The sequence below is a fragment of the Cyclopterus lumpus genome, chromosome 16 (genome assembly GCF_009769545.1).
Source record: "Cyclopterus lumpus isolate fCycLum1 chromosome 16, fCycLum1.pri, whole genome shotgun sequence".
Taxonomy (NCBI): domain Eukaryota; kingdom Metazoa; phylum Chordata; class Actinopteri; order Perciformes; family Cyclopteridae; genus Cyclopterus; species Cyclopterus lumpus.
In genome coordinates, this window is record NC_046981.1 from 10,870,230 (window position 1) to 10,882,702 (window position 12,473).

The window sequence follows — 12,473 nt, forward strand, 5'->3', positions numbered from 1 at the left end:
TTGGGCACAACTGGCTGACAGTCAGACTGGTTCATAACATTGATCATTTAGTCAGAAAATAACACTGACTGACTCACAACTTGTTTGTATACTATTATGTGCCCTGGCCAGGAAACTAGCCAATACACACGTGAGCCGAATGGAATGCATCCTCGGGCAGCCTCGTGAATCATCGGACTTTGTCGGCTTTTCCCGGCGATCTCGGTCAGTTAGCTAGCCGAGCTGATTAGCCCGCTACTACAAGCTAATGTTTGTTGGGTATTTATTGTTCTCTGAATTTGAGTGGATGATACAAAGAGTATAGAAACATGGCGGACGTCGAGGGACAAGGAAGTTGTTCATCGGTCCCTCCGTTGCCTTACCCTTCTTCTCGCAACGGCTCCGGTAGCTGTAACGTTACACCGGGCACTGGAGGCAGCTGCCAGACGGCAACTACCGTTACTTCAGGCCCGCGGCTGGTCCGGATAGTGAAGTCTGACTCGGGCTATGGGTTCAATGTCCGGGGACAAGTCAGTGAAGGCGGGCAACTACGAAGCATTAACGGGGAGCTGTACCCTCCGCTGCAGCATGTCAGCGCGGTCCTACCGGGAGGCGCCGCCGACAGAGCCGGTATTTCGAAGGGGGACAGGATTCTCGAGGTGTAAGTGGCTACTGTCTTAGCATCACCCAAAACATATTTAAGTAATGTTCACGTACACATTACTTTATTATCTCAGAGTGATTGTGAACTTTCGAGCATCATCCGCAGTCTACTGGGAACGGCGTCGGCCACCAGAAAGCCTGAGTGAGCGCGCACTATGGCGCTGGTCTTGCAGGGCAGAGGTTCGTCCTCATGAAAGGATTGTTTGTGTCGGATAGAAACGAGCGAGGGATCAATACACATTCCGGTCACACTGAATCAGATTCTGATCATCCACGGCATGCCACATATCCTCAAGTCCACACCTTGTACACGTTCATATCATGTCACCAGATGCAGTGTGTTAGGTGTCTGCATCGAGCTCGCTTTGCTTACAATTCATCACTCAGGTTGAAAGAAGCCAAAACAGCATCCCCATCATCACTGAGTCTGGTCAGTTAACAACACATGGATCTGATGTTGCATTTAGGAGAGAGGTGATTGTCCTCACTGGCAAGTTAGTTTGCGTGGAGATTGCTTGCTGGTGTTAGGCTATGTTGCTATGGAGAGGCACACACAGCCCATAGCGCAGCATCAGCACCAACGCTTTAGTGTGTCTGTGTGTGTGGGATATGGTGATGCAGAAAGGGAGGGATGCCTTCAGTTCAATTCTGATTGGCTTCGCTCTCTAAAAGTCAGTATCTCATTGGCTGGCGTTTGCACACTGCTTTGTTAATGGGTGGCCTGCAGTAACCTGGCAGTGTGTTGACCCCATTATTATATATAATAAGTATATTATTATACTGTGCTTGTATGCAAGCGTGTGGATGTATGTGTGTGCATTTTCATATATTGTATACACAGGACATCCTGTGAGTCAGTTTTTTTATTTGTATTGTATTGGCGTAATTCATTATGATGAATGTAATGTTTGTATTCTCGTTCATGCCTACCATTTGCACTAATTTATGCTGCCTCAGTGTTGGCATCAGCTAACAAGGCGTTAGATGGTCTTTTCTCCCGTGTCTCTTATGCTGTAGATAAGTCTTGCCCATACTTGCTATCAATATATATCTTCGCACATTTACAAACAACTCCTGATTCTGAACCTTTGGAACAGAATAATTTATAGTGCAGGACAACTTTTGTCAGCCTCCCACTTGACACTTGGCCACTTGACAATAAAGACGTATAATGTCAAATACTCAGAACATTACCCTCTTGTTTGCAGTGTATATTATTGTGGCAGTTTTAGCTTTGAGATTTTTTGCAAGTGTCTAAGTCTAAGTGAATGTGCACTGTGCATTCATAGAGGACAACATAGAAAACAGCAGTAATACAAACACATGAAATAACTATTGCCTTGAGTTATAAATACAGAAGAACTGAAAATATGACACACAGAACAATATTTATAATGCCCACAAGTGCTGATAGTGCAGGTGCAAAGGGCACTACATCAGGTGCTAAGTATATAGTCATAAAGCTGCTAAAATGAAAACGCTGCCAAAATGCTTGGTTGGTATTTTGTGTTGTAGGAGACTTTTGTTATTTCTCCCACCTGCAAGACGTCTCCCCTATCGGTCTTTTAGCTTTTTTCCCACGACATAATCATCTTTCAGCTTTTCTATGTGCACCCTGGCTCAGAAGCGTCCATTTACTCGATTGCGCATTCATATGAAGTTATCTCTTACCAATAAGTTATTAGATATTAGAAAGCTTTAGGCATGTGTCAACCTGTCAATAAAAGCAATTCCATGACATAATGGCTGACAAAACAGATCAGCTGTCAGGCACACAACTGCCTTGTTTTGTGCATCATTAAGATTACAGTCTAATTCTTATTTCCTAATTTTTCCATTTCCCGGAACATTAAAACTTGTATGTGTCTTTATAAGGCGGTTAAAAGTGGCTAAATGAGACTACAAAATGTCATCACGTCGACTAGTCTGCTTTCACAGCCTCGTTGTGTAATTCCTTTATAGCCTAATGTCAGCATTTTACGTCTGGCGATTACAATTACGCTTCACATGTATATTTGTGAAGATTATCGTTATGGATAAAACATGTATCATTAACTTGTATTTGCCACAGAGCTTTTTATTCTGCAATTTCTTTTCAAAATCCAACAGAAAAGTCCTATTGGCTTCTTGTCGTGGGAACCAGTGCGATGCCAATTTTCTAAAAGACATAGTCCCTGCAGCCCTATATTGCACGTTGCTATAAAAATGGCAACAGTCCTTTACATTAGAACGAAAGCAAAGAATAATGTGATTTATTAAATCTTATTGTGATATGGTTTACGACTTAATTTGCCTAACTACCCATTACTTTAGAATGTGTTTTTAAATAGTGTCATAAACAATCGCTAGAGGTGATGCTGAGAGCTTAATGTAGCGGCTTCTTTGAGTACTGTTCATACACCGTAGAACAGCTACAGGGAGCAAATCAGGGTTAAGTGTCTTGCTCAAGGACACATCGACTTGGGCGGGGATTGAACCGCCAAGCCCCTGATTGTAAGACGGATCTGCTAACCATTGACACACAGTCGCTAGTCTCATCAGCCCTGACACGTGCCTGCCAAAGGGAACACACCCAGTGTTACTCATGCTCAGCTTTCCTAATGACATAAACCAAAGGTCTTATTTCTGAGGGAATTTTGAGGACAAAGCCTCTGTCATAATAAACGCATGCAGAAGCTCTCTCACAATTCAATGCTTTTTGCTATTTCTCCTTGAGATAAGCCTACAATACAAAATGATGATTCATTATAAGTATATGAATACAACAGTCCTGTGTAAATGCTACCTTTGAGAAAACACATTTTCATTGTTGTTTTCTGCATTCAAGTCTATTTAATTTTTCATTATTATTATATTTTATGTCGTGAGATGTGTCTCTTTTTTTTGTGTACTCCTTTTGTATTGAAACCCTTTCAGTATAATTCAGTCCTCTACGAACAGAATGTGCCAGAGATATAAACAGTGTAAGATGGAATATTGTAGGCAAGATAGTATTTCTTTAAGATGAGAAAAGGCTCATGTGTGAATAAAAAAAACTCAACAACTATCACATCTCTTCCTCCATGTTTTCTACAGTAATGGTGTGAATGTAGAGGGAGCAACCCACAAGCAGGTGGTGGATCTGATCCGGGCTGGAGAGAGGGAGCTGGTGCTGGCCGTGCTGTCCGTCCCACCACAGGAGACCGACTGCTTGGATCCCGGAGACGACATCTCAGCCCAGTCCTGCTATGACTACTCCGAAAAGCAGGCCGTCCCCATTTCTGTGCCGAGCTACAAACACACTGAGCTCAACCAGGAAAAGTTTGTGGTGGGTGCCATTGTGTATGAATTCATAGATGACTAAATGAGAGGAAGAAGTTGAATTTGGAAGCATGAATAAGTGAACGGATTGGTCTTAAACTCCCTGTTATTGCGTTGGTACATTCATTTAAATGTTTCTCTTTCTCTGCATTCACGTCCAGGCATATAATGTGTACATGGCAGGAAGGCAGCTGTGCTCCAAGCGTTACCGTGAGTTTGTGATCCTACACCAAAACCTGAAGAGGGAGTTTGCCAACTTCACGTGCCCCAAGCTGCCTGGGAAATGGCCTTTTTCCCTGTCAGAGCAGCAGCTGGACGCACGACGCAGAGGCCTTGAAGAATACCTGGAGAAAGGTCAGGCAGAGAGAAGGAGACGTAGGGTTTCTAGAAAACATTGGTGAAGTCGGAATTTAGTAATTAGTATCATCCTTTCTGGGGTTTGTTAAGTAATGGGGGGAAAAGTGTGGAAAGGTCTGGGATAAATACTGTCCACTCCAAAGTCCATAACTATACCGTTGGTTGTATTGCATTGTATAACCACGGTTAAGAACCACATAAGAAAAATCTGTACTTTATGTATATTGTCTGTTGTCTGCAGTGTGCTCTGTACGGGTAATTGGAGAAAGTGACATCATGCAGGAGTTCCTGTCTGAATCCGATGAGGTAAAAGAAGAAGAAAAATACATGTTTGTATCGTTATGCAGTTGTTTGCATGTGATTCACCGTGCAGTCTGTCTCTCCTTCTCATGACCTAGAACTATAATGGCGTGTCAGATGTGGAGTTGAGAATAGCCATGCCCGACAAAACCACGCTCACCGTTAGAGTTTGCAAAAACTCTACTACAGATCAGGTCTACCAGGTAAACAGGCCTGAGTAACTGTAACCATTATAAAGGTGATGTGATTACAGTGCTTCACTCTTTCTGTTTCCTTTTTTTAACTCCCAGTTATTCTGTCTCTCTACTTTTCTCTCAGGCTGTGGTAATGAAACTGGGAATGGACAGTGTAACAGCCAGCTATTTTGCTCTATTTGAGGTCATCAACCACACCTTTGGTTAGTAAGAACCTGCAATTGAGCTTGGAGTTTGCCTGTATTAACTTTTCTATGTCGAGAAAATGTTTCCCATCTTTCTTTAAAAATGGTTGTCTTTAGTTGCAGCCAGTATCGCACAATGACATATATATCATGATTTCTTAATCCTTTTCAAAATAGTCTCAACTATATTACCTGAGAGCCTTTGTGCATGAATGTTCCTCTTTGTCACTTCAACACTGATTTCTCAAATCCAGTGTGGTATAAGGATATAAATTATTCTATATTCCAAGTAGTTCTTTTCAGCCCTTGTAGCTCCACTGAATTCGTTCTCTATGAACCGTGTGCTCTGTCTGTTACTGCAAAGCCAGAAGCAGCAATACAGTAGCAGTAAAAACAGTTCAGAATGGTTTCTTTCAGCCAATACATTAATTGGAAGTGGCAGATAAAATCATCATAAATATTTGCATTCCTTCCACCACTTTTATTTCCAAATTGGAGTTAGAAGCAAAAACAAGACCCTTCCTCTCGCCTTTTCTCACTGGTTACCTTTCAGTATTATTGTTGACTTGAACTCGACACTTAATGCTAAATGGTAATCTTTATTGTGGGTTGAATAACTGAAAGAAATTGCATTTATTGCAACAAACTTAGATAAACTAGGTAGTACGTAAGAATGGGACATCACTCTCTTTCATTCCCTCCCTCCCGTTTGTCTCTCTCTTTATTCCTCAGTGCGTAAGCTTGCCCCCAACGAGTTCCCCCACAAACTGTATGTACAGAACTATACCTCAGCCATCCCAGGAACCTGCCTCACCCTGCGCAAGTGGCTCTTCACTACAGAAGAGGAGATTCTGCTCAATGACAACCAGTTTGCTGTCAACTACTTCTTCCACCAGGTGTGCCTGTCTTCTTCCGTGTTGTGTATGAATGTGCTTTTTGTGGGTTTTCTTGACCGTGTCCCCTATCTTTGCAGGCTGTAGATGATGTGAAGAAAGGCTTCATCAAAGCAGAGCAGAAGTCCTACCAGCTGCAAAAGCTGGCTGAGCAGAAGAAGCTGTCCATGGTCAGTCTCACATATGAACACACACCACACAGCTCCACTACTACTGTTCCTGAATAGCTTACAGAGGCAGATAGAGTTACGCATTGTACTTCAGTGTGGTACATTTCATCCCCTCTCTCCCACATGTTAACTCTCCCTTCACTGTGTGTGAGTTAACAAAGGGGAAACAGCACAGAGTCCTCTAGGTATGGAGGTTGTCTAACAGTGAGAGTGAAGGTTTGACTGGGGAGGAAAGTGTGCATAGAGAAAGCAAGCGAGTTCCCCTCTGTCTGAAAGCATGAATAGATTACTCTACGGAGAGAGCAGGTAAACACTCCCACCCTGTTTTCAGATCATCTACATATTGTCATATACAAACCACTATCTTGTCTCCTCTGGCTCTTTCTTTCTTAGTATATGAGTCTGTTGAGGGACTGCGAGGGCTACAATGAGATCATATTCCCACACTGTGCCTGCGACTCCCGACGTAAAGGCCACGTCATCACAGCCATCAGCATTCACCACTTCAAGCTGCACGCTTGCACCGAGGAAGGGACACTCGAGGCAAGGGGCGACTGTTTGTTAGTGTGTGTGTGTGTGTATAGACATGGTTTGTATGTATAATGGAGAGAGTGTACTAAAGCATCAATGTTGTTCCAGAACCAGGTGATTGCATTCGAATGGGGGGAGATGCAGAGGTGGGACACAGATGAAGAGGGCATGGCCTTCTGCTTTGAATATGCACGAGGAGAGAAGAAACCACGCTGGGTCAAGATATTTACGCCCTATGTGAGTATCACACGCATATTACGCATGTGCTATAGTAGTCAAATTATTCTTGTGAAAATATAGCTCCATCAGTCGTAAAAAACATGTTATGGAGGTTTGGAACCACATGGGGAAAATATGATCCTGTAAAGGTTTTGGTAATCTCCCTGTCCAAAGTGTCATCTGTTCAGATTTATTGAATAATGACTCAGATGATCAGTTTCCTTTCTTCCTCACTCGCAACATTTATAACAGCTTTTTAATTTGTAAACAAGTCTCTTGATATACAGTGTTTAAATTCCTGTTGTATAACATCAGAACCTGCTTTACTTTGTAAATACGTAAAATGAAAATACTCAAGATCCGTAGAGTTGCTTTTGTAATTTTATAGAATAGTTTGACATTTGAGGAATGTGCATTGTCGCCCTTTGAGGAGAGTTAGGTGATCTATATGGTGATTATTAAGTTACCGTTAGCAGGCCGCTAACTTGGCTTAGCATAAAGACTTGAGACTTGGGCTGTCTACCCGTAGGCTATTTCTAAAGCTCACCTCTTGTTTGGTTAATCAAAGTGTTGATCGGTTGATTTGGTCACACAAATGCAGGCAAGTGGCCATCGCCTGCCAAGGGGCCTGAAAATTCATCTGAAAAGTTCCCCTAAGGTCAACTTTGTGAATACAAATTTTCTTTGCCACCAGAAACAAATGTTTTTCGCCCCTTCGCTCGCATTAGAATTTTGCGAATGTGTGACTGTGCTTTTACACTTTTTGTGTTGATTAAATATAAATATAATATTTGTGAGCCTTACAGGTGGTAGTAGAATTACATCTACAATCACATGTAAAGCTCACAAATTAACACAACCAATTTACAAATCTTGGCTAGCTGTTTCCTTCTGTTTCCAGTCTTTGCGCTAAGCTAGGCTAGCTGTTTCCTTCTGTTTCCAGTCTTTGAGCTAAGCTAGGCTAGCTGTTTCCTTCTGTTTCCAGTCTTTGAGCTAAGCTAGGCTAGCCATTTCCCTTAATTTCCTGTCTTTGTGGTAAGCTAACCAGCTGCTGGCTGTAACCTTGAGACACAAGAGTGGTATCGATCTTGTTATCTAACTCTTCACCATGAAACAATAAGTGTATATCCAAAAATATCTAACTATTCCTTTAAAATAAAAACTGTAAACCGTATAAACATCATTCTTATTTGTCTTTTAAATCTAAATTCCTGTTTCTGTCTTTGTATTTGCCATCCATGGCTGATGTTCAGTTTAACTACATGCATGAGTGCTTCGAGAGAGTCTTCTGTGAGCTAAAGTGGAGGAAAGAGGTAAGGACCATCTATGAACAGACTCACTCTATTACAAGCCTTTTACGTTTTCCATTGGGCCCTTCGCTGATACCTGCATTGTGTGTGTTTCTACAGGTGGAAGAGGAGGCTACAGACAAGGACAATAAGAACTGCAGTAAAGATGGTATGTGTGGCAAGGTAAGGCTTTGCCTGCCTCTGTCTGGTACACGATTAATCAAGAGCCTGGATGAATGTATCTGTTTTCTATCTCTGAGTTTGTGTGTCTTCCTCCTGATTGCTGTTTCTGTTTCAGAATATTTTCCAGCTGCTGAGGCACAGAAAGGATGGAGGCACCTAGGAAGGGAGATCGTTACCTCTTAAGCTGAAACCGTCGTCACCGACCCAGCAACACTCAGCTATTAACTACATGGTCATCATTTACACTCCATCAGCTACAACCTCAGAAGCTACCCCCGATACATGCAAACCAACAAGCACCTGCAAATGAACAAATCGAAAAATCAGAAAACAGAACTCTTGAATCCAGCGCACCATAATCATGCATTAAAACAGAGCTCTGTCAACAAGAAATGAGGTCTCTCTAGACTTTAAGTCAGGGATTCATGCAACCCTTCTTCTTATTGGTAGGGACTTTAAGTGGAATGTGACTTGTACATGAGGACGTTTTGGCCCTCTTCTGAAGGAGTCCTACTGGGAAGAGAAGCTGAATAAGGAAATATTGTTGGATTTACAAGGGAAAGTAAGGCTGTGAGTGCTCGCAAACGGGAACACCGATAATACTGATCAGAGATGCTGAGGGCTGACCACAGGAAGACACTTGGTTTTCTCCATTTACGGATGAGAGCAGCAGTTCTTCTGTGTCTTTTTGGCCAGTTGTTAGCGCGCAAGTGTGTTTGTGTGTGTTAATTATGCGTCCCTAATGAGAAACTGTGAGGCCCTCAGAAGGTAAGTCACAGCTGAATTACATCCATTTTCATCGGTTTGACGATCAATTCGCATTCATAAAAGATAACTATTAACATTGTAATGTGGCAAAAGAGAGACGGGAGAGAGAAAGTGGACATTTATTTATTTTATTTTTTTCATTCAGAGTCACAGCTGTGATTATTTGACACATGAGCTGCAACAACGTTAAACTTTAGACTAATGTTGCACTTTATCAAACAGTATTAACAACCTCAGAATGTGGGAAATGTAACCTAAGAAGCAGATAGTGAGCATATTACTGGAACTAGCCTGTACTTAGTTTACATAGATTTTTGACTGACTACAGTACGATTATATATACTGCACCATCAAATGGCACATGCAATGTGCAGCATCACGCATTAAACTTGTATGTATTTATAGTATCATGTGAAGCCATTGTAGCGCGGCAGTGATGATGTGGAGCACTGATCAGTGAAGTACATCATGTTTATCGTGTATTACCCATAAGAGACAACAGGGGTCCTCCTCCTCCTGCCTGTTCTCCTGCAGGCCCTGATTGCTTTGGTTCTGAAAGCACCCACGGGATTTATCATCGGCCTGTAATCCAGAAGACCTTTCCGGTTGCAGCACTATTTATCTCTGTAGCCGGTACTGCGCAGTACTGTTGAACCACTTATGCACTCTGGAGTCAGGTTAAGTGGAACGAGAAGTTCTTTGCAAAAAAAGGGCAGCTTGCACACTTTATCAACATGATAGATTATGAAGATTACTGTGCACATTCACTAAAGGCTTTGGAGCAACTGATCCCAGAACGGTGGTGTTTGATAAACACCGTAATTCAAGGTCCCTCTAAATAAACCCAGTTAATGTTGTCATTCCTAGAATAATGTAATATACATAATGTATAACATTGTCTGATGATGCAATAGTGACTTCAGGCTGACAAAAATGCAATTAGAGGTTATAACATTAGAATATGATTACATGCTGCCTTTAAATCAGAATCATTGCTCAGTGTAATATTGTACTTCCATATTCTTTATTATAACCTCATTTAGAACATTTTAAAAGTTCATTTTTTATCCAAAAGATACTATACATTCAGTTGCTTTGAGCTTTTACAAAATGAGCCCTCCTAGTAGTGCCGTGTGATCATTGTTTATTATCACAGAAATATGAACATTCCAAAATCAATATACTGTATGTCATAATGTGGCTTATTTATGCAAAATGAGTAGAGAGATAAGCAAACTGATGCTCAAAGCAAAGACCTGTGTTGAAGGAAACTTCAAGTGTGCAAAACAAAATTATCACCAATTAATTTTCTTACTTAATTAAGTCATGTGATCGGTGTATGATGCCAGTGAATGTTTGTAAATGCTACTATTCAATTTCCTCCCATCCTTAAATCCTGCTTGGCTCGTAGTAAGAATATCAACAGTATTGTTTTGTTAAGGAAAGAGTCATAGATTGGAGATCAGCGACTCTTGCTAAGGTGCTTGTTTTAATGATGGTGCAGTTCACAAACGCCCTTTTGTGTGATTAATGAGCTTCAACAGACCTTGGTGGGTGTGTACGTAGGTTTAAGTGAATGTGTTGAGCCTTGAGTTGAGAGAATTGCCATCCTAAAGGCTGAATGCATTTCCCAGGATCCTTGTCTGTTTTATTGGGCCGTGTTTTACACGGTCGGTTGTCTGATCTCACCTTCAAGTGTTTGCTCACAACTCTCTCTTTCTCTCTCTCTCTCTCATCCTGACTAAAGTGAAGTGTCACTCATTTTATTTATTTCAGATACTATGTTAAATTCAGCATCTCTTAAAGTTTTTCGAAAAGTCACGCTAAGAAGAGGATGGAGATTGACAACCTGCAGATTCTTTGACATGTTGAAATGTAAAATTCAAGACAAAGTGTTTGGTTACGTCGCTTACTGTAATAAATTGTAACATATTCTTTTAAATAAACCAATTTATTGATGCAAAGTTAGTTTTTTTTCCTCATGCTAACATCCATGGGCCAGAAACCTGCCCTGGAAGACGTCTTACAAATGGTGAGCATTGATCAGTTTCTTACCACAACTTGTTCACAACAATATGTGTAGCTTTGAAGGTGATTTAAATTAAAAAAGAAACCAAAACAAGTAGATTTTGTTGCCAACTTGTAGGTTTCAATATTTCAAAATGTAGCATTGGAGATCTGAAATATTAGGATAGGAACATTAGTGTGTGTGTGTGTGTGTGTGTGTGTGTGTGTGTGCACCGGGTTCAGCCAGTCAGAACGACTGATTGTCTATAGTGGAAAAGCTGACTGACTTCAAATAAGATGTTAAAGTGATCAAATATGTCATTATTGTGTGTATTGTATCAATTTAGTAGTTTGATTTAACTATCGAAATACAGACATTATTTCAACAATTACTCCCTTCTCTTAGTTTTCCCCCCATGAGCAAACTGAACTGAACTGACAGCACTGTCAGCAGTTCAGCATGTGTATGTGTGTGTGTGTGCATGTGTGTGTGAATGTGTGTGTGAGCACTAGACACAGACAGCTTTAGGAGTATGCGTGGTTACTGCATTAGCTCTGCAGCAGGTTTCCTTACTTTCACCACTTGGTGCATGAGTGGGTTTGCGGTTGCTCTGCTTTGTGTGATATTCGATGCAAATTTGTACGACAACTGCAGCCACACATTGCAGCGGCCCCTTGATATTGCAAAAATAACCCACTCTTCTGCTCGCTGCATCAACCTCCACTGGTATGACTCTGTTTGCTTCTCCTCTGAACAAACAGCTCTGCGTGAAGTGTCGACACAGAACGGGGGACTGAGCCCCCGAAGGAGGGGAGTATCTTAGATTTATTACATGTGCTGCTTTGCTTCTCTCAGCTGTGTGAGGAGGAAGGAGCTACGTAGGCCATTGAAATGCACAGTGAATTGCTCCAATAGTGAACTGCCGTGCTTGCACACATACTGTACTAAAGCTGTGCCAAAACAACAATTCATCAATCATCAGTGTGTTTGCAATATTTCAGTCAATCATTTTTACATGGGCCAAGATCCTTGAAATACATTCATTGCCAATTCATAATATGTCTAGTCACCACTAAATGCTGGTCTAAGAACAGTTTAGCAGCGGCAGCATCCCGGAGGAGGAGGAGGGGGCGAATTCACTCCTCTCCTCCCCCTTCTCTCCACCCTCTCCCATTAATGAGCAATCAGTTAAAAGTTGATCAGCTCCTATTGGCTTTCTCAGCACTTTTGTTCCCTCCCTCCTCTGTTTCTCTCAATCATGCAACCACCATGTTTCTTTTTCTTCTCTTTCATTGTGTGCCCTCTCCATCTGTGTCCCCTTTGCATAGCCCTCCCTCCCATCTCTCTTTCTGTCTTTCTTCCTTTATTGCTGCGCTTCATTACCTCCATCTTGTCTCTCCTCTCTCTGGCTCTTTTTCCTCTCACACCCCCTCT

At 41.7% G+C, this 12,473-nt stretch overlaps 1 protein-coding gene across 2 annotated transcripts; it reads left to right on the forward strand.

Moving 5' to 3' along the window:
- The first annotated feature begins 166 nt into the window (after positions 1-166).
- On the forward strand, positions 167-10,992 carry snx27b (sorting nexin 27b). 2 transcript variants are annotated; one of them, XM_034553475.1, is made up of 13 exons: positions 167-640; positions 3,718-3,949; positions 4,104-4,296; positions 4,541-4,605; positions 4,698-4,802; positions 4,918-4,996; positions 5,711-5,874; positions 5,952-6,041; positions 6,435-6,584; positions 6,681-6,809; positions 8,045-8,104; positions 8,201-8,263; positions 8,379-10,992. In XM_034553475.1, the coding sequence occupies exons 1-13, from the start codon at positions 309-311 to the stop codon at positions 8,421-8,423; spliced, it is 1,707 nt and encodes a 568-aa protein (XP_034409366.1). In that variant the 5' UTR covers positions 167-308; the 3' UTR covers positions 8,424-10,992. The 2 variants fall into 2 exon arrangements, with proteins under 2 accessions (XP_034409366.1, XP_034409365.1); XM_034553474.1 differs by having other exon boundaries at positions 8,201-8,249.
- Positions 10,993-12,473: the final 1,481 nt, after the last annotated feature.